Source organism: Chlorocebus sabaeus, chromosome 2 (genome assembly GCF_047675955.1).
Source record: "Chlorocebus sabaeus isolate Y175 chromosome 2, mChlSab1.0.hap1, whole genome shotgun sequence".
Lineage (NCBI taxonomy): Eukaryota > Metazoa > Chordata > Mammalia > Primates > Cercopithecidae > Chlorocebus > Chlorocebus sabaeus.
Window position 1 is genome coordinate 36,413,156 of NC_132905.1, and position 25,761 is coordinate 36,438,916.

Genomic DNA, 25,761 nt, shown 5'->3' on the forward strand with positions numbered 1-25,761 from the left:
AACGAAGTGTTATCATGAAAGAGGCACTTTATGGGGAGGGGTTATTTGAGTCATAACAATCAATGAAGTCATCTTAGATAAGAAGACAGTTGGCCGGGCTCGGTGGCTCACGCCTGTAACCCAGCACTTTGGGAGGCCGAGGCTGTCGGATCACGAGGTCAGGAGATCGAGACCGTCCTGGCTAACACGGTGAAACACCGTCTCTACTAAAAAGACAAAAAATTAACAGGATGTGGTGGCGGGCGCCTGTAGTCCCAGCTACTTGGGAGGCTGAGGCAGGAGAATGGTGTGAACCCGGGAGGTGGAGGTTGCAGTGAGCCGAGATCACACCACTGCACTCCAGCCTGGGTGACAGAGCGAGACTCTGTCTCAAAACAAAACAAAACAAAACAAAAAGACAGTTGAACAAAGAGCTAAATAAAATGAGACATTGAACAATGACTCCCATATAGAGACGGGGAGAACATTCCAGGACAAGAAATAGCAAGACCTAAAATGCACAATGGGTATGTTTGAAAAATCCAAGAAGTGCAAAGAAGGCAGAGTTGGAAAAGGGGTGTGGATGAATGAGAATGGAAGGTGAGGAGGTCAGAGATGATAACAAGTGTGACTGGTAACTATATCCTGTAGAGCCATATACTGCATAATGAAGACTTCTGATGTTTTGTTGAGTGAAATGTAAATCATTGGGAGGGTAGGAGTAGAAAAGTCTTACTTCAGTTTTAAAAGTATCACTTTGGCTGATGAGTAAAGACTAATTTAAACAGGCAAAAGTAGAAGCAGTGAGACCAGTTTGGAAGTTGTTACTATTTTCTGAGTGATGAGTAATGGCGACTTGAAATAGAATGACAGAATAAACATTTCAGAACTTAGTTGTATCTATTTCAAATACACAGCCAGGAGAAATTGCTAGTAGATTGATCATGGAGGGATGTAAGGAAAAGACCAACTAGTGCAGTTAAATTTTAATCTGTACAATTGGCATAATTGAGTTACTATTCAGAGAAAGGGATAAGTTTGGGAAATGATACCACTTTTCTTCATATAGAAATAAAGAATTTAGTTTTGCACAAATTTAATGTGAAATGCCTTACGAGATTTATAATTGGCAAACACCACTTTAATCCATCAAAAAGAGCAAGTTTTTATTTTTATGGGACTGTGTCTTCTTACCCTGAAAAATAAACCTCGATACATTTCATTTATTTTCAGTAAAATTATATTTCATCTTTCCTGAAAAGAAACACATGCAAGTGTTGATTTTTTAAAGAAGGAATGACATAAAAGCATCTATCTCATATTTGTCTTTTGCATTAAATTTAAAGTGTATTATTTATTTAAAAGTTAGCACTTTATGAATTTCCATTGGTATTTAATTCATTCTCTAGTGAAGAGATAAAAGCATATGAATTTCCATTGTTTACTTCTTTCACACTTTCCTAGTCAAACACTACCAGATCCTCACATGTCAATAGCTTTGTGTGAGATTTGAGAAACTTACCATGATTTCTAAGAAGGCTTTCATCTCTTGTAGATCTTACAATCTCATTTCAGAAGTAATTGCATTATTTCATTGCAATGTATTTTTTGCGTGGATAATTAGAGAGAAAGTGAGGCTAATAAATTGAGATAGTAGGCTGGGATAAAGGTAAATGATAAATATAGGCTGATTTAATGAGGACTAAATTCATTAGTAAATACTTTTATTTTGTGATATCTCTGATGTCACTGAGGTGCACAGCAAGGTTTCTCCATGCAACATATAACAGGCGTATGTCATCATAGGCTGACCATGCTGTTGAGGAGAGTAAGCTTTATTATGTAGATAACAAGAATCACCCTGCACCCTCTTCACCTGCACCGTAATAACTTACAGTGTTGGAAACTTTTTCTCCATTATATAGGAATGTTCTTTAGGCAGAGGATGACTCATAACTTTCTACACTTAGACATGCTCGACATTAAGATTGTCAGAGGTTGCCATGTCTCTCTGATTGACATGCTACTTGCATACTTTTCCCTCATTCAACCTAACTGATCAGTTCATAGCCCTACTTTTATTATCTCATACGTTTATGTAATCTGGACAAGTTCAAGACCAACATTTTTATCTGCCTCTGTAATCGCCTACTCATGGAAGAGTAGTTTTCTAGTTTTGAAAAATATTTATTATCTGTTTATCAGTTGATGGACACTTAGGCTGATTCCATATCTTGGTTATTGTGAGTAATGCTGCAATAAACACGGGGGTGTGCAAATATCTCTTTGATATACTGATTTCCTTTTTTGGATATATATTCATCAGTAGGATTGCTGGATCATATAACAATTATATTTTTATTTTTTTGAGAAACTTTTGTGGTTGGTTGTACTCATCTGCATTTCCACCAACAGTATATGAACACTTCCTTATCTTTTCATCCTCAGGAGCTAAAAAAATAATTGATGTCATGGAGGTAGTGAATACAACCATTGTAACCAGAGGCTAGGAAGGGTAGAGGGGAGCGGGAATTAGCAGGTTTAGTTTATGAATATGAAAATGCAATTTTATGTAAGGAATAAGAACTAGTATTCTGTAAAATAGGGCAATTACAGTTAATAATTTATTGTATATTTCACAATAGCTAGAAGAGTCGGAATGTTCGCAACACAAAATTATAAATATTTGAGGTGACAAATATCCTAGTTGTTACCCAAATTTGATTACTGTACATCATATGCTTGTATCAAAATATCTCATATACCCGATAAGTATGTACAATTATTATGTATTACTAAAATTTTTAATGAAAATGCATCATGAAGGTTTATTAAACCAGAGACAAATTATTTGAAAATTAAAAGTTGCTTTATATGACAGGCCTTCGTGGAGGGGAGAGTAGTCATCCACAATAGTAAAATGTTTCATAGTTCTTGTAAATGACATACACAGAAACACACACATACACATACCCACAGTGGCATGCTGGTAAATGTTTACTAACATACTATACAGGAACAAAAGACACGATATGCAGCCTTTGCCAATTCCTGCAATATAAAACCTACCACTGCAAATTACAAGTTTCTTCTGTTAGTTTCCTAGAATATGATTTCAATATGTCATATTGAATTGTCAACCCCAGTGTTGGAGTTGAGGCCTGTTGGGAGGTGGCTGGATTACAGGAGTGGATTTCTCATGAATGCTTTAGCACTGTTCTCTTAGTGCTGTTCTTGTCATAGTGAGTAAGTTCTTGTGAGATCTGGTTGTTTGAAAGTGTGCAGCACCTCGCCCTTTATTCTCTCTTGCTCCTGCTCCTGCCTTCTCCCATGATTGAAAGCTTCTTGAGGCTTCCCCAGAAGCAGAAGCTACTGTGTTTCCTTTACAGCCTGCAGAACTGTGGGCCAATTAAATCTCTTTTCCTTGTAAGTTACTCAGTCTCAGATATGACATTAGAGTAGTGCAAGAATGAACTAATATAAGCTACCATAACAAAGTACCACAAACTGGGTGGCTTGAAAAACAGAAATTTATTGTCTTACACTTCTTGAGTCTTAAAAGTCTAAAACCAAGGTGTAACCAACATTTATTCCTTCCGAGGACCCTGAGGGAAAGATCTGTTCTTGGTCTTTCTCTTTGGGCTTGTAGATGGTCATCTTCTCCTTTAGTTGTCTTCACATCATCTTTTCTCCATACATGTCTCTGTGTCCAGATGTTTCATTTTTATAAGGACCCAGTCATACTGGAATTAGAGTTCACCCTAATAACCTCATTATAACTTGAATTATTCTTTAAAGACCCTATCACTAATACGGTCACATTGTGAGGTACTGGTGTTAGAACTTAATGTATAAATTTGGGGGGAATACTAGTCAACCCATAACACTGTCTATGCGACGTATCTGAACATTGAATTGGGAAGAGATTAACAGTAATATGTAACTGTTAGCCTCTCTACCATATCGATACAGTAAACTGAAGAAAAAAATCAAGAACATAGATAAGAGTTAAATTTAATAAAATAATGAGAAAGCCATAGCTTGTATTTATTACATTGGTTTTTGATACATTTTATTTCTTTGTACATACATTAATTTTTAACAGTGCCCGTGTTTAACAACCAACTTATAGAATTCTTAGAAATTTAAAAATAAGCTCTTGATAGCTAAGATCAGTCATTCCCAGGAAAAGTATGTGCAATTTTTCAATTGTTAATACAAACATAATTCTAAGCTTTTATGCCCACTTAATTCCTGCCTTCTCTCAGATCACTTCTTTACTAAACACTAAAAAAAACTTATGCATACATATTTTTATTAATAGTTTGCTTTTCTATTGGTATTAATTTTTAACTTATGTGTTATTTAAGTCAAGGCCCTTGTATATAGGACATTGTACTTAAGAATGCAGATGAGTCATTTCCAGTAAAAGTACATACAATCACTCACTGTTTAAAGCCAACATAAATTCTAGCCTTTTATGCCCACTTAATTTCTACCTTCTTTCAGATTACTTATATAATAAACAGTAAAACATTTTTATTATGTATATATTTTTAAGAATAGTTTGTCAGTGTATTGATGTTAATTTTTAAATTATATGCTTCATTTGAATCAAATGCCTTTCCATTTGCAACTGCTGAGCTCATTTATACTTCGTGAAATTTGTGTTTGTTAATATAACATAGACTAGACTAGACAAGGTACATGATAAAAACTTTTAAAATTCTAATATGGGGGGCAGAGCAAGATGGCCGAATAGGAACAGCTCCAGTCTCCAACTCCCAGCACGAGCGACACAGAAGACCGGTGATTTCTGCATTTTCAACTGAGCCTCTGCTGCTGATACCCAGGCAAACAGGGTCTGGAGTGGACCTCAAGCAATCTCCTACAGCTACAACCTACAGCTGAGGATCCTGACTGTTAGAAGGAAAGCTATCAAACAGGAAGGACACCTACACCAAAACCCCATCAGTACATCACCATCATCAAAGACCAGAGGCAGATAAAACCACAAAGATGGGGAAAAAGCAGGGCAGAAAAGCTGGAAATTCAAAAAATAAGAGCGCATCTCCCCCGGCAAAGGAGCGCAGCTCATCGCCAGCAACGGATCAAAGCTGGACGGAGAAAGACTTTGACGACATGAGAGAAGAAGGCTTCAGTCCATCAAATTTATCAGAGCTAAAGGAGGAATTACGTACCCAGCGCAAAGAAACTAAAAATCTTGAAAAAAAAGTGGAAGAATTGATGGCTAGAGTAATTAATGCAGAGAAGCTCACAAACGAAATGAAAGAGATGAAAACCATGGCACGAGAAATACGTGACAAATACACAAGCTTCAGTAACCGACTTGATCAACTGGAAGAAAGATGTCAGCGATGGAGGATCAAATGAATGAAATGAAGCGAGAAGAGAAACCAAAAGAAAAAAGAAGAAAAAGAAATGAACAAAGCCTGCAAGAAGTATGGGATTATGTAAAAAGACCAAATCTGCGTCTGATTGGGGTGCCTGAAAGTGAGGGGGAAAATGGAACCAAGTTGGAAAACACTCTTCAGGATATCATCCAGGAGAACTTCCCCAACCTAGTAGGGCAGGCCAACATTCAAATCCAGGAAATACAGAGAACGCCACAAAGATACTCCTCGAGAAGAGCAACTCCAAGACACATAATTGCCAGATTCACCAAAGTTGAAATGAAGGAAAAAATCTTAAGGGCAGCCAGAGAGAAAGGTCGGGTTACCCACAAAGGGAAGCCCATCAGACTAACAGCAGATCTCTCGGCAGAAACTCTTCAAGCCAGAAGAGAGTGGGGGCCAATATTCAACATTCTTAAAGAAAAGAATTTTAAACCCAGAATTTTATATCCAGCCAAACTAAGTTTCATAAGTGAAGGAGAAATAAAATCCTTTACAGATAAGCAAATGCTTAGAGATTTTGTCACCACTAGGCCTGCCTTACAAGAGACCCTGAAGGAAGCACTAAACATGGAAAGGAACAACCGGTACCAGCCATTGCAAAAACATGCCAAAATGTAAAGACCATCGAGGCTAGGAAGAAACTGCATCAACTAACGAGCAAAATAACCAGTTAATATCATAATGGCAGGATCAAGTTCACACATAACAATCTTAACCTTAAATGTAAATGGACTAAATGCTCCAATTAAAGGACACAGACTGGCAAACTGGATAAAGAGTCAAGACCCATCAGTCTGCTGTATTCAGGAGACCCATCTCACACGCAGAGACATACATAGGCTCAAAATAAAGGGATGGAGGAAGATTTACCAAGCAAATGGAGAACAAAAAAAAGCGGGGATTGCAATACTAGTCTCTGATAAAACAGACTTTAAACCATGAAAGTTCAAAAGAGACAAAGAAGGCCATTACATAATGGTAAAGGGATCAATTCAACAGGAAGAGCTAACTATGCTAAATATATATGCACCCAATACAGGAGCACCCAGATTCATAAAGCAAGTCCTTAGAGACTTACAAAGAGACTTAGACTCCCATACAATAATAATGGGAGACTTCAACACTCCACTGTCAACATTAGACAGATCAACGAGACAGAAAGTTAACAAGGATATCCAGGAATTGAACTCATCTCTGCAGCAAGCAGACCTAATAGACATCTATAGAACTCTCCACCCCAAATCAACAGAATATACATTCTTCTCAGCACCACATCGTACTTACTCCAAAATTGACCACGTAATTGGAAGTAAAGCACTCCTCAGCAAATGTACAAGAACAGAAATTATAACAAACTGTCTCTCAGACCACAGTGCAATCAAACTAGAACTCAGGACTAAGAAACTCCATCAAAACCGCTCAACTACATGGAAACTGAACAACCTGCTCCTGAATGACTACTGGGTACATAACGAAATGAAGGCAGAAATAAAGATGTTCTTTGAAACCAATGAGAACAAAGATACAACATACCAGAATCTCTGGGACACATTTAAAGCAGTGTGTAGAGGGAAATTTATAGCACTAAATGCCCACAAGAGAAAGCAGGAAAGATCTAAAATTGACACTCTAACATCGCAATTAAAAGAACTAGAGAAGCAAGAGCAAACACATTCGAAAGCTAGCAGAAGGCAAGAAATAACTAAGATCAGAGCAGAACTGAAGGAGATAGAGACACAAAAAACCCTCCAAAAAATCAATGAATCCAGGAGTTGGTTTTTTGAAAAGATCAACAAAATTGACAGACCACTAGCAAGACTAATAAAGAAGAAAAGAGAGAAGAATCAAATCGACGCAATTAAAAATGATAAAGGGGATATCACCACCGACCCCACAGAAATACAAACTACCATCAGAGAATACTATAAACACCTCTACGCAAATACACTGGAAAATCTAGAAGAAATGGATAATTTCCTGGACACTTACACTCTTCCAAGACTAAACCAGGAAGAAGTTGAATCCCTGAATAGACCAATAGTAGGCTCTGAAATTGAGGCAATAATTAATAGCCTACCAACCAAAAAAAGTCCAGGACCAGATGGATTCACAGCTGAATTCTACCAGAGGTACAAGGAGGAGCTGGTACCATTCCTTCCGAAACTATTCCAATCAATAGAAAAAGAGGGAATCCTCCCTAACTCATTTTATGAGGCCAACATCATCCTGATACCAAAGCCTGGCAGAGACACAACAAAAAAAGAGAATTTTAGACCAATATCCCTGATGAACATCGATGCAAAAATCCTCAATAAAATACTGGCAAACCGGATTCAGCAACACATCAAAAAGCTTATCCACCATGATCAAGTGGGCTTCATCCCTGGGATGCAAGGCTGGTTCAACATTCGCAAATCAATAAACATAATCCAGCATATAAACAGAACCAAAGACAAGAACCACATCATTATCTCAATAGATGCAGAAAAGGCTTTTGACAAAATGCAACAGCCCTTCATGCTAAAAACGCTCAATAAATTTGGTATTGATGGAACGTACCTCAAAATAATAAGAGCTATTTATGACAAACCCACAGCCAATATCATACTGAATGGGCAAAAACTGGAAAAATTCCCTTTGAAAACTGGCACAAGACAGGGATGCCCTCTCTCACCACTCCTATTCAACATAGTGTTGGAAGTTCTGGCTAGGGCAATCAGGCAAGAGAAAGAAATCAAGGGGATTCAGTTAGGAAAAGAAGAAGTCAAATTGTCCCTGTTTGCAGACGACATGATTGTATATTTAGGAAACCCCATTGTCTCAGCCCAAAATCTCCTTAAGCGGATAAGCAACTTCAGCAAAGTCTCAGGATACAAAATTAATGTGCAAAAATCACAAGCATTCTTATACACCAGTGACAGTCAAACAGAGAGCCAAATCAGGAATGAACTTCCATTCACAATTGCTTCAAAGAGAATACCTAGGAATCCAACTTACAAGGGATGTAAAGGACCTCTTCAAGGAGAACTACAAACCACTGCTCAGTGAAATAAAAGAGGACACAAACAAATGGAAGAACATACCATGCTCATGGATAGGAAGAATCAATATCGTGAAAATGGCCATACTGCCCAAGGTAATTTATAGATTCAATGCCATCCCCATCAAGCTACCAATGAGCTTCTTCACAGAATTGGAAAAAACTGCTTTAAAGTTCATATGGAACCAAAAAAGAGCCCGCATCTCCAAGACAATCCTAAGTCAAAAGAACAAAGCTGGAGGCATCACGCTACCTGACTTCAAACTATACTACAAGGCTACAGTAACCAAAACAGCATGGTACTGGTACCAAAACAGAGATATAGACCAATGGAACAGAACAGAGTCCTCAGAAATAATACCACACATCTACAGCCATCTGATCTTTGACAAACCTGAGAGAAACAAGAAATGGGGAAAGGATTCCCTATTTAATAAATGGTGCTGGGAAAATTGGCTAGCCATAAGTAGAAAGCTGAAACTGGATCCTTTCCTTACTCCTTATACGAAAATTAATTCAAGATGGATTAGAGACTTAAATGTTAGACCTAATACCATAAAAATCCTAGAGGAAAACCTAGGTAGTACCATTCAGGACATAGGCATGGGCAAAGACTTCATGTCTAAAACACCAAAAGCAACGGCAGCAAAAGCCAAAATTGACAAATGGGATCTCATTAAACTAAAGAGCTTCTGCACAGCAAAAGAAACTACCATCAGAGTGAACAGGCAACCTACAGAATGGGAGAAAATTTTTGCAATCTACTCATCTGACAAAGGGCTAATATCCAGAACCTACAAAGAACTCAAACAAATTTACAAGAAAAAAACAAACAACCCCATCAAAAAGTGGGCAAAGGATATGAACAGACATTTCTCAAAAGAAGACATTCATACAGCCAACAGACACATGAAAAAATGCTCATCATCACTGGCCATCAGAGAAATGCAAATCCAAACCACAATGAGATACCATCTCACACCAGTTAGAATGGCGATCATTCAAAAGTCAGGAAACAACAGGTGCTGGAGAGGATGTGGAGAAATAGGAACACTTTTACACTGTTGGTGGGATTGTAAACTAGTTCAACCATTATGGAAAACAGTATGGCGATTCCTCAAGGATCTAGAACTAGATGTACCATATGACCCAGCCATCCCATTACTAGGTATATACCCAAAGGATTATAAATTATGCTGCTATAAAGACACATGCACACGTATGTTTATTGCAGCACTATTCACAATAGCAAAGACTTGGAATCAACCCAAATGTCCATCAGTGACAGATTGGATTAAGAAAATGTGGCACATATACACCATGGAATACTATGCAGCCATAAAAAAGGATGAGTTTGTGTCCTTTGTAGGGACATGGATGCAGCTGGAAACCATCATTCTCAGCAAACTATCACAAGAACAGAAAACCAAACACCTCATGTTCTCACTCATAGGCGGGAACTGAACAATGAGATCACTTGGACTCGGGAAGGGGAACATCACACACCGGGGCCTATCATGGGGAGGGGGGAGGGGGGAGGGATTGCATTGGGAGTTATACCTGATGTAAATGACGAGTTGATGGGTGCAGCACACCAACATGGCACAAGTATACATATGTAGCAAACCTGCACGTTGTGCACATGTACCCTACAACTTGAAGTTTAATCATAATAAATAAATTTAAAACAAACAAAAAAAAAAAAAAAAAAAAAAGAGATCCCATCACCCACATAAACGTTTGAATTGACAGGGGGAGATGCCTGGAGAGTAGGCAGATGCAGAGCTCAAGCCTGTGTGGAACCCAGATTTTGTGAGTGGGACAGTTGCAGCAAAACACAACCATAGGTGTCCATCCACCAAGGCAGCCTCTTCAACTTGCTTGGAGTGGCTCTAGCCCTTGCTGACTGCTGGGCAGGGAGAGAGCAGAGCTATCTTCCTCATGGGACCTGGGGGTGTCTGATCTGTGCACACCACTATCCTCCAACTGATCCCGAGGCTCCTCCCTGGCCACTCTTGTGTGCACACAGCACAGCCTCTACTGCTACACCTGAGTACTTTGCCAGTGGCCTGGGACCACTTTGTCCCCCCTCGCACAGCTGGTGCTGGACCACGAGGGGCCAGAGAACAAAGCCATTGGTGTGGTCCCAACTCCCAAATGTTTGAACAGACAAGTTGGAATATTGGGCTGAGATCTGTGGCCAGAGTCTGAGTAGGGGAGTAGCTCCCACTCTCAGAACACTGAGAAAAGTAAGGCATGGGTTTCTGGGCTGGTACAGGAACTTGGTGTGCTTCTCTCTACAAGACTGGTGAGGGAAAGGTGTAACCTGTTTGTCAGCCACAACATCTTCCTGAGGGAGCCTTGTGTCTGGGTAAAACTGACAGACCAGTGATCTGGGTGCAGAAGGCTTGAGACAAAACTAGCTGGTTGGGCCAGCTATGGGGCAGATGCTGGAAAGAAACCTGGTCAGGGGAGCCTGAGCTGAGTGGTCCCCACAGTCATCTGCTTGGCAAGAAACCCTAGGTCGCAGGTGCTAGACCAGCTGCACACCCACAGCAACACTGCCATGACCAGGATCCTCTGCCCTTGATCCTGAATCAGCAGACCACCTGCAGATACACTTCACAACCCACGCTGACTCTGCCATGCACACAGGACCAGTGGGCCCCAGGGGAGCTGCAGGTCTCCTGGTGACCTAATCTTAAGCTAAGTGTGGCTAAGAGCCTATCCGCTGGCCTTTACTATTAAGCACCGACCACTGGATTGCCCCTGAATTACACCACCAAACAGATACTGTTTCAGCACACATTACCAGTGAAACCCAATGCAGGAACATAGTAAAAAATAAAGATCTGGCATAGAGTCTTGGCCCTCTGAAAACACCCAGAAAAAAGTCAACCATAGTCAACATACATCACAGTCAAAATATCAAGGAAAATAATGAAGAATAAAACAAAAAATCAAAACCAAATGATAGTAACTTCAAAAAAATAAAGGAACACCAGCTGTCTTCGGTGAGAAAGAATCAGCACAAACTCTGGCAGTTCAAAAAGTCAGAATGTCTCCTTACCTCCAAACAATCATACTAGCTCTCATCAGATTGAAATGGCTGAAATGACAGACATAGAATTCATTATCTGGAAGGTAAGGAAGCTCAAAGACATTCAGGAGAAAGTTGAAACCCAGTCCAAGGAAGCCATTAAAGCAATCCAAGAGTACAGAGATAACATAGCCATTTTAAGAAAGAACCAAACGGAACTCCTGCAACTGTCAAATTCATTATAGGAATTTTGTAATACATTCAGAAGTATTAACAACAGAATAGATCAAGTTGAGGAATCTCAGAGCTCAAAGATCAGTCCTTTGAATCAACACAGACAAAACTAAAGAAAAAAATTTAAAAATAAAAATCTCTAAAAAATGTGGAATTATGTAAAGATATCAAACTTACAACTTATTGGCATTCCTGAAAAAGGAGAAAGAATAAGTAACTTGGAAAACATATGTGAGGATAGTCCATGAAAATTTCCCCAATCTCCCTAGAGAGGCAGACATGCAAATTCAAGAAATGCAAATAACCCCTGTGAGATAACTACAAGATGACTATCCCCAAGACACATAGTCATAAGATTCTCCAAGGTCAACGTGAAAGAAAAAAATCTTAAGGGCAGCTGGAGAAAAACCTGAGGTCACTTACGAAGGGAACCTCATCAGACTAACAGCAGACTTCTTAGCAGAAACCTTACAAACCAGGCAAGATTAGGGGCCTATTTTTAGCATCCTTAAAGAGAAGAAATTTCAATGAAGAATTCGATATCCTGCAAAACTAAGCTTCATATAAGAAGGAGAAATAGGCTGGGCATGGTTGCTCACACCTGTAATACCAGCATTTTGGGAGGCTCAGGCAGGAGGATTGCTTGAGATCAAGAGTTTGAGACCAGCCTAGGCAACATGGCAAAACCCTGTCTCTTCTAAAAAGACTCCATCACAAACAAACAAACAAAAACTATCAGGTACTATGCTCACTACCTAGGTGACAAAATCATTTTTACACCAAACCCAGTGACAAGCAATTTACCCATGTAACAAACCTGCATGTGTATCCCCTGAACCTAAAATAAAAGTTAAAAAAAAAGAACTTTCATCAACATTTCTCGCAGCGAAGGTATGTGATGAACATTCTCTGCTTTTATTGTCTGAAAATATCTTTATTTTGTATTCATATTTGACATATATTCTCACTGGGCATAAAAATTCTAAATTACAAGTTTTTCCCCTTTTTTATATTAACAATTTCATTCCAGTGTCTTTCATATTGCCTTATTTGTGAGGATGCCTTCTATCCTTCTTATCTTTGTTCCATGTATAAGAAGTGTTCCACAACCCCACACTGATTAAAAACATTTTTTTTAATTAAAAAAGCAAAAGAAAGAAACATTTTTATCTGAGGCTGTCTCAGATTCAGACACCACCCAATCTTCGGATTTCGAATAGCTTATACTCAAACATTTGGTAATATCAGCTCCTTAATGGTCTTCCTGGAGGGCAGATGCATTCTAGAGATGAGAACACGATCATGATTACGAATGCTACCACCACTATGCACGCACAAAAGTCACTGGTGTGATCCTTTCTCAGAACATTGTGGTAACTTCTGGACATTCTCTGCTGTTATAATTGCTGCTTCTTTCTGGGGTTTTTTTCCCCCCTTATCTGGGCAGATAATTTTCTCCATTGGAATGAAAAAGTCTTGCTTCATGCTCTTTAACTGTGTGACCTTGGGCATATTACTTTACTTTGGGGCAAACCATTTTCCTTCTTGAGGACCAAATGTGCTCTTTTATAAAATGAGCAGTTAAGATTAGATTGTCTCTCTGGACATGGCTCATGTTGACAACCTGGATCACATTAGAGGATCACATTGAGACCTTTATGTTGGCCTCAATTTCTCCATCTGTAAAGTAGAGGTTGGGCTTAGATTATAGATGATAAAGACACCAACTTTCTTGGAAAGGATTCTGAACTTAGGCTCAGCCTCAGTTAAGGAGGAGTTCTGTGATTAAACAGGGATGCCCACCTCAGCAACAGAAATGGGCAGGTCAACCATGTATGCTGTGCCTTTGTGAAGATTTTATGCCATGCTGTGCATTTGATATCCATTCTCTATATTTGAAATCCAATCTAAGATTATCTAGAAGGTCCTTTCCAAGACACTGGTGAGATACATCTATATAAATATACAACTCAGGATAAAAGCAACTTTTAACATTTAGTGTGTGCCTCTGATCTGACTACAGCCCACAGGGAAATATAGACAATACAGGCTAATGAAGAAAGGTGATAAGATTTTTTTTTTTTGAGATGGAGTTTCGCTCTTGTCACCCAGGTTGGAGTGCAATGGTGCAGTCTTGGCTCACTGCAACCTTCGCTTCCCGGGTTCAAGTGATTCTCCTGCCTCAGCCTCCTGAGTAGCTGGGATTGGAGGCACCCACCACCATGCCTGGCTAATTTTTGTATTTTTTAGTAGAGATGGGATTTCCCCGTGTTGTCCAGACTGTTTTCGAACTCCTGACCTCAGGTGATCCACCCACCTCAGCCTCCCAAAGTGCTAGGATTACAGGTGTGAGCCACTGCGACCGGCCAAGGGTGGTAAGATTTTAAAAATTCATTTAAAATACAGAAATTTCAAAAAGGGAGAAGTGCAGTGATAGCAAAATTGATGCAAACTGTGCAAGCATGAAATCTATTTTGTAGCTGAATCTAATTTTCTTGGTCCTGAGATTCTATTTCCATTGGTTTTCAAATAGTTAATTCTATTGATTTTTCAGAGAGATTACTAAAATCACTGATAATTATTTTCTTAGTGACACAGAATCTAAAAAGCACTATATAGACCTTCTCCCTCTATCTCCCCTTATCCTCATGTCACCTTACCCTACCCCAAATACTCCAATGGCAGAGTATCTACCCATGGCAGAGTAGAGAATATGTGCACTAACAAAACCAGATGCACAGAGGTGGGGTATCCATCTCTGACTTGGCTGAGCTAGTCTAAGGAAGGAAGGCACAGAGCCTTCCTTCCTTCCTGTGGCCATTGTCCTTGGAAGTCATGCTCACAGGTTGGTGGTATTCTCCACTAGATGGTGCTTGAATGACCCAAGAGCACCCACATACTGCTATGCATTTTTCTGACAACCTCTTTATGATCTCTGGTTTTGGCAGATCATCCTGCATCTCTCAATTGGAGGGTCACTTTTCTTATCTCCACAGAAAATTCTTAATCAAGCTCCTGGTTTTCCCTTATAGCTTCTACTTTTTAAACTAACTTCTCCAACTTCACCACTGCATCTCTGACAGATGAGAACATTAGAGATTCCTTGTTTTTCAAAAACAAAACAAAACTCAGCAAAACTATAAATATACTAAGGGGAAGTCTGTATTATCTCTTGCCAAAATATATCACCCTGCATTTTTTAAAATTTTTAACTTTTGTGGGTACATAGTAGGTGTATATATTTGTGGGATACATGAGATGTTTTGATACAAGCATGCAATACATAATAACCACATCATGCAAAATGGGGTATCCAGCCCCTCAAGCATTTACTCTTTGTGTTACAAATAATCTAATTATACTTTTTTATTACTTTAAAATGTACAATTAAATTATTTTTGACTATAGTCATCTCGTTATGCTATTAAATACCAGGTCTTATTCATTCTTTCTAACTATTTTTTTACACTTGATCTTAGCCAAAAGGCCAAGAAGCGATCTATTTTTTTGTACCCAATAACCATCCTCACCTCCCACACATGCCCACTACCCTTCCCAGCCTCTGATAACCATCTTTCTACTCTCTATCTCCATTGAGTTCAATACTTTTGATTTTTAGATTTCACAAATAAGTGAGAACATGCAATGTTTGTCTTTCTGTGCCTGGCTTATTTCACTTAGCATAATGGCCTCCAGTTCCATCCATGTTGTTGCAAATGACAGCATCTCATTCTTTTTTATGGCTGAATAGTACTCCATTGAGTATAAGTTCCACATTTTCTCTATCCACTCATCTGTTGATGGACACTTAGGTTGCTTCTAAATCTTGGCTATAGCGAATAGTACTGCAACAAGCACAGGTGTGCAGATATCTATTCAATATACTTATTTCCTTTTGGAGGGGGGGTATATACCCAGCAGTGGGATTGCTGGATTGTATGGTAACTCTATTTTTAGTTTTTTGAGGAAACTCCAAACTGTTCTCCATAGTGATTGTACTTACATTCCCACCAGTTGTGTACGAGGGTTTCCTTTTCTTCACATCCTTGCCAGCATTTATTATTGCCTATTCTTTTGGATAAAAGCCATTTTAACTGTAGTGAGATGATATTTCACTGTAGTTTGATTTGTATTTCTCTGATGATCAGTGATTTTGAGCACCTTTTCATCTGCCTGTTTGCCATTTGTATGTCTTCTTTTTAGAGTATCTATTCAGATATTTTGCCTTTTTGTTTGTTTGTTTGTTTTGTTTTGTTTGTTTTGAGACAGAGTCTCCCTCAGTCGCCCAGGCTGGAGTGCAGTGGTACCATCTCGGCTCACTGCAAGCTCCGCCTCCCGGGTTCATGCCATTCTCCTGCCTCAGCCTCCCTAGTATCTGGAACTACAGGCGCCCACCACTACACTTGGCTAATTTTTTTGCATTTTTAGTACAGACGGAGTTTCACCGTGTTAGCCAGGATGGTCTTGATCTCCTGATCTCGTGATCCACCTGCCTTGGCCTCCTAAAGTGCTGGGATTACAGGCTTGAGCCACCATGCCCTGCCGTTATTTTGCCCATTTTTAAATTGGATCATTAGATTTTTTTCCCTATAGAATTGTTTGAGCTCTTTATATTTCCTGTTATTAATCCCTTGTCAGACAGGTCATTTACAAATATTTCCTCCCATTCTGTGGGTTTTCTTTTCACTTTGTTGATTGTGTGCTTTGCTGTGCAGAAGCTTTTTAACTCGATGTGATCCCCTTTGTCCATTTTGCTTTGATTGCCTGTGTTTGTGGGTTATTACTCAATATTTGCCCAGACAAACATCCTGGAGAGTTTCCCCAGTTTTCTTATAGTAGTTTCATAGTTTGAGGTCTTAGATTTAATTCTGTAATCCATTTGATTTTTGATTGATGTTTTGTATATGGTAAGAGACAGAGGTCTAGTTTCATTATTCTGCATATGGATATCCAGTTTTCCCAGCACCATTTATTAAAAAGACTGTTGCTTTTAATAAACAACAGTTTATGTTCTTGCCAGTCATGCCAGTGTATATTCTTGGCACCTTTGTCAAAAATGAGTTTACTGTAGATGTGTGAGCTTGTTTCTGGGTTCTCTATTCTTTTCCATTGCTCTATGTGTCTGTTTTTATGCTAATTTTACAACCATGCTGTTTTGGTTACTATAGCTCTGTGGTATAATTTAAAGTCAGGTAATGTGATTTCTCCAGAGTTGTTCTTGTTGCTTAGGATGGCTTTGGCCATCCTGCATTTTTAACCCTTTTCCCATTTTCACCCAGAGTACTCGCTGGTGGCACTTGCAGTGCCAGGGTTTACCCTGAGATAACTTTGCCATGAAATATGTCACCTTTATTATTATTTTCACATCTTTCTAATATATTGACTTTGAAAACACAAGTTATCATTCTATTTGTAGCATCTTGTTTTTAGCAATGTAAATTTCCATTTACAAAATATAGAAATTCTTGATCGCTGAAAATGCCAAATTCTAGAAAGCATAGCATTCCTATGTTAATATTGTTCTCAAACAGTTTTTGGCCAAAGAGTCATTTAATGAATCCAGTTTTTTCCAAAATAGACGATTCTGATGATTCAGATGATACTGATGTTAGTTCTGTTCAAAAATAATTCCAAGAACAGTTTGTATATTTTATTTTCACACTGAAAATCAGTCAGCCTCAAGAGGGTGTTAATGTAAAATTAAATGAACACAGGCAGTGAGCTGCACTTTTTTTTTCTAAACAGTAAAAACTTTTCCTGATTTTCTTGGCATCCGGTGGTATTAAACATATGTGGGAGAAATACAGCTCAGCAAACTCTTCCAGGAGACAAAGTGCTGATCACCCCTACTGGGCAATTTCACAAATATCTCCTATATTTTTCTCCTTTGGTAGTGGGGATGGGGAGGCACAATGTTACATTGGGCCTCTCTCCTCTCTCTCTTTCTCTCTCCCCTCTCCTTTAAAAATGTTTCCTCTCTCTCAATATTTCATTTCTTATTTGTATTTCTGAATGAGGGAAAAAAGTTGATGGGACAGTGGAGTGGGAAAAAGAAGAGCACCAATAAAACCTCTTTTCCTGTTTCACTATTTTCATTCCAAATTCCTTCTATCTCATAATTGATGGAATCTTATGAACTTATTAGTTAAAAAGTGTCTTTCTTGTTTCACAGGAATTCATACTGGGGTGATCACTCAGAAGAAAAGGTGAATACCAGATGTTGTAAGCTATTGGACTGCCACAAGTGATATCTTTACACACCATTCTGCTGTCACTGGGTACGTATGAAGTGCTGCATACAGACAGAGGAGAAAGGCAATTGACCCCATCTAAAGTTAACCAAAACTTTCTCTTGGGGCTGTTTCTTTCCATCAGACCTTACAGTTCTATGGGATAATAGCGTATCTCATAAGGCCTGAGCTTTCTTTAATAATTTCTAGAAGCAGACGTTATTGTGTCATGCACAGTCAGTGTTGCAAATTAATGGTCTGGTGATCTGGGTGGCATGGCATTTTCCCCTTCTCTGGTTCATCACCCATGATAGAACAGTAAAGGTGATCACTTAAATTCCTTGCTGTGCAGTGTTCTGTATTCCTCAGGACACAGAGCTTCTTCTCTCCCAGGAGCCATGAATCTCCTGATACTGACCTTCATTATCTGTGGGTTGCTAACTCAGGTGACCAAAGGTAATGGAACCCTATAAAGCAGAGATGATGGAACTAGGATGAGTTGTTGCCCTTGGGCTCCCCTGGTATCATGATGGGAAGAGAAGGAATCTACAGGAAAAATCTGGGCCAATAAAGAGCAGCAGAAATGCTCTTATTTTGGCAGCTCCATGCCCCTAGTCTCTGAGAATCTTTCTGTTAGGGACATCTAGCAAGCTGGGATGTCCTCTGAGGCATTTCTCCAAAGACAAGAATTTCCTTAATGCTCTGAGCCACCCTATCTGTCTCTCTACATAACTATCCAATGTTAGCTAAGCCTCACTTCACTTCTATTTTGATTATTCTGTTGTATCCATTTCATTGTTGTGTCCTATTAGATCTCCTACCATCTTGGTTTTTTTTTTTTTTTAATTAATTTATTATTATTAAACTTCAAGTTGTAGGGTACATGTGCACAACGTGCAGGTTTGCTACATATGTATACTTGTGCCATGTTGGTGTGCTGCACCCATCAACTCGTCATTTACATCAGGTATAACTCCCAATGCAATCCCTCCCCCCTCCCCCCTCCCCATGATAGGCCCCGGTGTGTGATGTTCCCCTTCCCGAGTCCAAGTGATCTCATTGTTCAGTTCCCGCCTATGAGTGAGAACATGCGGTGTTTGGTTTTCTGTTCTTGTGATAGTTTGCTGAGAATGATGGTTTCCAGCTGCATCCATGTCCCTACAAAGGACACAAACTCATCCTTTTTTATGGCTGCATAGTATTCCATGGTGTATATGTGCCACATTTTCTTAATCCAATCTGTCACTGATGGACATTTGGGTTGATTCCAAGTCTTTGCTATTGTGAATAGTGCTGCAATAAACATACGTGTGCATGTGTCTTTATAGCAGCATAATTTATAATCCTTTGGGTATATACCTAGTAATGGGATGGCTGGGTCATATGGTACATCTAGTTCTAGATCCTTGAGGAATCGCCATACTGTTTTCCATAATGGTTGAACTAGTTTACAATCCCACCAACAGTGTAAAAGTGTTCCTATTTCTCCACATCCTCTCCAGCACCTGTTGTTTCCTGACTTTTGAATGATCGCCATTCTAACTGGTGTGAGATGGTATCTCATTGTGGTTTTGATTTGCATTTCTCTGATGGCCAGTGATGATGAGCATTTTTTCATGTGTCTGTTGGCTGTATGAATGTCTTCTTTTGAGAAATGTCTGTTCATATCCTTTGCCCACTTTTTGATGGGGTTGTTTGTTTTTTTCTTGTAAATTTGTTTGAGTTCTTTGTAGGTTCTGGATATTAGCCCTTTGTCAGATGAGTAGATTGCAAAAATTTTCTCCCATTCTGTAGGTTGCCTGTTCACTCTGATGGTAGTTTCTTTTGCTGTGCAGAAGCTCTTTAGTTTAATGAGATCCCATTTGTCAATTTTGGCTTTTGCTGCCGTTGCTTTTGGTGTTTTAGACATGAAGTCTTTGCCCATGCCTATGTCCTGAATGGTACTACCTAGGTTTTCCTCTAGGATTTTTATGGTATTAGGTCTAACATTTAAGTCTCTAATCCATCTTGAATTAATTTTCGTATAAGGAGTAAGGAAAGGATCCAGTTTCAGCTTTCTACTTATGGCTAGCCAATTTTCCCAGCACCATTTATTAAATAGGGAATCCTTTCCCCATTTCTTGTTTCTCTCAGGTTTGTCAAAGATCAGATGGCTGTAGATGTGTGGTATTATTTCTGAGGACTCTGTTCTGTTCCATTGGTCTATATCTCTGTTTTGGGACCAGTACCATGCTGTTTTGGTTACTGTAGCCTTGTAGTATAGTTTGAAGTCAGGTAGCGTGATGCCTCCAGCTTTGTTCTTTTGACTTAGGATTGTCTTGGAGATGCGGGCTCTTTTTTGGTTCCATATGAACTTTAAAGCAGTTTTTTCCAATTCTGTGAAGAAGCTCATTGGTAGCTTGATGGGGATGGCATTGAATCTATAAATTACCTTGGGCAGTATGGCCATTTTCACGATATTGATTCTTCCTATCCATGAGCATGGTATGTTCTTCCATTTGTTTGTGTCCTCTTTTATTTCACTGAGCAGTGGTTTGTAGTTCTCCTTGAAGAGGTCCTTTACATCCCTTGTAAGTTGGATTCCTAGGTATTTTATTCTCTTTGAAGCAATTGTGAATGGAAGTTCATTCCTGATTTGGCTCTCTGTTTGACTGTCACTGGTGTATAAGAATGCTTGTGATTTTTGCACATTAATTTTGTATCCTGAGACTTTGCTGAAGTTGCTTATCCGCTTAAGGAGATTTTGGGCTGAGACAATGGGGTTTCCTAAATATACAATCATGTCGTCTGCAAACAGGGACAATTTGACTTCTTCTTTTCCTAACTGAATCCCCTTGATTTCTTTCTCTTGCCTGATTGCCCTAGCCAGAACTTCCAACACTATGTTGAATAGGAGTGGTGAGAGAGGGCATCCCTGTCTTGTGCCAGTTTTCAAAGGGAATTTTTCCAGTTTTTGCCCATTCAGTATGATATTGGCTGTGGGTTTGTCATAAATAGCTCTTATTATTTTGAGGTACGTTCCATCAATACCGAATTTATTGAGCGTTTTTAGCATGAAGGGCTGTTGCATTTTGTCAAAAGCCTTTTCTGCATCTATTGAGATAATGATGTGGTTCTTGTCTTTGGTTCTGTTTATATGCTGGATTATGTTTATTGATTTGCGAATGTTGAACCAGCCTTGCATCCCAGGGATGAAGCCCACTTGATCATGGTGGATAAGCTTTTTGATGTGCTGCTGAATCCGGTTTGCCAGTATTTTATTGAGGATTTTTGCATCGATGTTCATCAGGGATATTGGTCTAAAATTCTCTTTTTTTGTTGTGTCTCTGCCAGGCTTTGGTATCAGGATGATGTTGGCCTCATAAAATGAGTTAGGGAGGATTCCCTCTTTTTCTATTGATTGGAATAGTTTCGGAAGGAATGGTACCAGCTCCTCCTTGTACCTCTGGTAGAATTCAGCTGTGAATCCATCTGGTCCTGGACTTTTTTTGGTTGGTAGGCTATTAATTATTGCCTCAATTTCAGAGCCTACTATTGGTCTATTCAGGGATTCAACTTCTTCCTGGTTTAGTCTTGGAAGAGTGTAAGTGTCCAGGAAATTATCCATTTCTTCTAGATTTTCCAGTGTATTTGCGTAGAGGTGTTTATAGTATTCTCTGATGGTAGTTTGTATTTCTGTGGGGTCGGTGGTGATATCCCCTTTATCATTTTTAATTGCGTCGATTTGATTCTTCTCTCTTTTCTTCTTTATTAGTCTTGCTAGTGGTCTGTCAATTTTGTTGATCTTTTCAAAAAACCAACTCCTGGATTCATTGATTTTTTGGAGGGTTTTTTGTGTCTCTATCTCCTTCAGTTCTGCTCTGATCTTAGTTATTTCTTGCCTTCTGCTAGCTTTCGAATGTGTTTGCTCTTGCTTCTCTAGTTCTTTTAATTGCGATGTTAGAGTGTCAATTTTAGATCTTTCCTGCTTTCTCTTGTGGGCATTTAGTGCTATAAATTTCCCTCTACACACTGCTTTAAATGTGTCCCAGAGATTCTGGTATGTTGTATCTTTGTTCTCATTGGTTTCAAAGAACATCTTTATTTCTGCCTTCATTTCGTTATGTACCCAGTAGTCATTCAGGAGCAGGTTGTTCAGTTTCCATGTAGTTGAGCGGTTTTGATTTTCTTAGTCCTGAGTTCTAGTTTGATTGCACTGTGGTCTGAGAGACAGCTTTTTTAAATTTCTGTTCTTGTACATTTGCTGAGGAGTGCTTTACTTCCAATTACGTGGTCAATTTTGGAGTAAGTACGATGTGGTGCTGAGAAGAATGTATATTCTGTTGATTTGGGGTGGAGAGTTCTATAGATGTCTATTAGGTCTGCTTGCTGCAGAGATGAGTTCAATTCCTGGATATCCTTGTTAACTTTCTGTCTCGTTGATCTGTCTAATGTTGACAGTGGAGTGTTGAAGTCTCCCATTATTATTGTATGGGAGTCTAAGTCTCTTTGTAAGTAAGTCTCTAAGGACTTGCTTTATGAATCTGGGTGCTCCTGTATTGGGTGCATATATATTTAGGATAGTTAGCTCTTCCTGTTGAATTGATCCCTTTACCATTATGTAATGGCCTTCTTTGTCTCTTTTGATCTTTGATGGTTTAAAGTCTGTTTTATCAGAGACTAGTATTGCAACCCCCACTTTTTTTTGTTCTCCATTTGCTTGGTAAATCTTCCTCCATCCCTTTATTTTGAGCCTATGTATGTCTCTGCGTGTTAGATGGGTCTCCTGAATACAGCAGACTGATGGGTCTTGACTCTTTATCCAGTCTTTTAATTGGAGCATTTAGTCCATTTACATTTAAGGTTAAGATTGTTATGTGTGAACTTGATCCTGCCATTATGATATTAACTGGTTATTTTGCTCGTTAGTTGATGCAGTTTCTTCCTAGCCTCGATGGTCTTTACATTTTGGCATGTTTTTGCAATGGCTGGTACCGGTTGTTCCTTTCCATGTTTAGTGCTTCCTTCAGGGTCTCTTGTAAGGCAGGCCTAGTGGTGACAAAATCTCTAAGCATTTGCTTATCTGTAAAGGATTTTATTTCTCCTTCACTTATGAAACTTAGTTTGGCTGGATATAAAATTCTGGGTTTAAAATTCTTTTCTTTAAGAATGTTGAATATTGGCCCCCACTCTCTTCTGGCTTGAAGAGTTTCTGCCGAGAGATCTGCTGTTAGTCTGATGGGCTTCCCTTTGTGGGTAACCCGACCTTTCTCTCTGGCTGCCCTTAAGATTTTTTCCTTCATTTCAACTTTGGTGAATCTGGCAATTATGTGTCTTGGAGTTGCTCTTCTCGAGGAGTATCTTTGTGGCGTTCTCTGTATTTCCTGGATTTGAATGTTGGCCTGCCCTACTAGGTTGGGGAAGTTCTCCTGGATGATATCCTGAAGAGTGTTTTCCAACTTGGTTCCATTTTCCCCCCTCACTTTCAGGCACCCCAATCAGACGTAGATTTGGTCTTTTTACATAATCCCATACTTCTTGCAGGCTTTGTTCATTTCTTTTTCTTCTTTTTTCTTTTGGTTTCTCTTCTCGCTTCATTTCATTCATTTGATCCTCCATCGCTGACATCTTTCTTCCAGTTGATCAAGTCGGTTACTGAAGCTTGTGTATTTGTCACGTATTTCTCGTGCCATGGTTTTCGTCTCTTTCATTTCGTTTGTGAGCTTCTCTGCATTAATTACTCTAGCCATCAATTCTTCCACTTTTTTTTCAAGATTTTTAGTTTCTTTGCGCTGGGTACGTAATTCCTCCTTTAGCTCTGATAAATTTGATGGACTGAAGCCTTCTTCTCTCATGTCGTCAAAGTCTTTCTCCGTCCAGCTTTGATCCGTTGCTGGCGATGAGCTGCGCTCCTTTGCCGGGGGAGATGCGCTCTTATTTTTTGAATTTCCAGCTTTTCTGCCCTGCTTTTTCCCCATCTTTGTGGTTTTATCTGCCTCTGGTCTTTGATGATGGTGATGTACTGATGGGGTTTTGGTGTAGGTGTCCTTCCTGTTTGATAGCTTTCCTTCTAACAGTCAGGATCCTCAGCTGTAGGTTGTAGCTGTAGGAGATTGCTTGAGGTCCACTCCAGACCCTGTTTGCCTGGGTATCAGCAGCAGAGGCTGCAGAAGATAGAATATTTCTGAACAGCGAGTGTACCTGTCTGATTCTTGCTTTGGAAGCTTCCTCTCAGGGGTGTACTCCACCCTGTGAGGTGTGGGGTGTCAGACTGCCCCTAGTGGGGGATGTCTCCCAGTTAGGCTACTCAGGGGTCAGGGACCCACTTGAGCAGGGAGTCTGTCCCTTCTCAGATCTCAACCTCCATGTTGGGAGATCCACTGCTCTCTTCAAAGCTGTCAGACAGAGTCGTTTGCATCTGCAGAGCTGCTGCATTTGTTATTGTTTACTGTGCCCTATCCCCAGAGGTGGAGTCTACAGAGACAGGCAGGTTTCCTTGAGCTGCTGTGAGCTCCACCCAGTTCGAGCTTCCCAGCAGCTTTGTTTACCTACTTAAGCCTCAGCAATGGCGGGCGCCCCTCCCCCAGCCTCGCTGCTGCCTTGCCGGTAGATCACAGACTGCTGTGCTAGCAATGAGGGAGGCTCCGTGGGTGTGGGACCCTCCCGGCCAGGTGTGGGATATGATCTCCTGGTGTGCCTGTTTGCTTAAAGCGCAGTTTTGGGGTGGGAGTTACCCGATTTTCCAGGTGTTGTGTGTCTCAGTTCCCCTGGCTAGGAAAAGGGATTCCCTTCCCCCTTGCGCTTTCCAGGTGAGGCAATGCCTCGCCCTGCTTCAGCTCTCGCTGGTCGGGCTGCAGCAGCTGACCAGCACCGATTGTCTGGCACTCCCCAGTGAGATGAACCCAGTACCTCAGTTGAAAATGCAGAAATCACCGGTCTTCTGTGTCGCTCGCGCTGGGAGTTGGAGACTGGAGCTGTTCCTATTCGGCCATCTTGCATACACTATCTCTCCTACCATCTTGAATTCTTCTTTGCCCAGAGAGTACCTTCAGAGGGAGGCCCTCATTTTCATGTTCTTAGATATGGTGAACAAGTCCATTGACAGTTTGTAGATTCTGTAGCACTATCATATGGAAGAGACAATATATATGTTTGGGGTAGAAGTGGAAATAAGTGGAGTGAAGACAGGATAGAAAGACTAGTGACCAATGGGGAGCTTCTAATTTTAGATGAATAGGAACAGTCTGTTTCCACTATTTAATAATGCTACTTTTGAAAATTGTTAACTTTTTATTAAAAAATAATACTTGCAATTGACTTGTGTATCAAGAAATTGATAGATTTATAGGGTTTAAGGAAAAGAAAAGGATTTGCCTGTCCAAGAATACCAGTTCTTCAGTCTTCCCCTTCAGAATCAATCAATGTTACCAATGTCTTATATATCCTAGCAAATCCAAATATACTTATTTGCCTGTGTATACTTTTTAGATTTTAAAAAAATGCAATTGCAAATGCACCATGTGAATTGTTCTGCAATGTTCTAGCAATATATTAGAGTCATCTTATCCATACATAAACCTAGTTCATTATTTTTAATCAATAAGTAAAACTTTGAGGAGGAGCAGATGAATCTCCTCACATTAATTACTCTGCTACTGATGAAAAATAGGTCTTTAATTATCAAAAACAATTCAGCAAGAAAAATTTGTAAGCAAATGTATGTCTTTCCATTTATGACTGGACACATGGACACACACACACACATACACAAATCACCTACCAGAAAAGCTGAACTACTCTTCTCTCCTATCACCAGCTGCAAGAGTGTCAGCTTCCCATACG

General features: G+C 39.6%; 1 protein-coding gene across 1 annotated transcript in view; it reads left to right on the forward strand.

Annotated features, from left to right (window-relative positions):
* Positions 1-502: 502 nt before the first annotated feature.
* Positions 503-25,761, forward strand: part of DEFB125 (defensin beta 125) — a 33,205-nt gene continuing 7,946 nt past the window's right edge. Inside the window, exon 1 of the mRNA XM_008019847.3 lies at positions 503-579. Coding sequence (XP_008018038.2) covers positions 503-579 — 77 coding nt within the window. The remainder of the gene's footprint in view (positions 580-25,761) is intronic.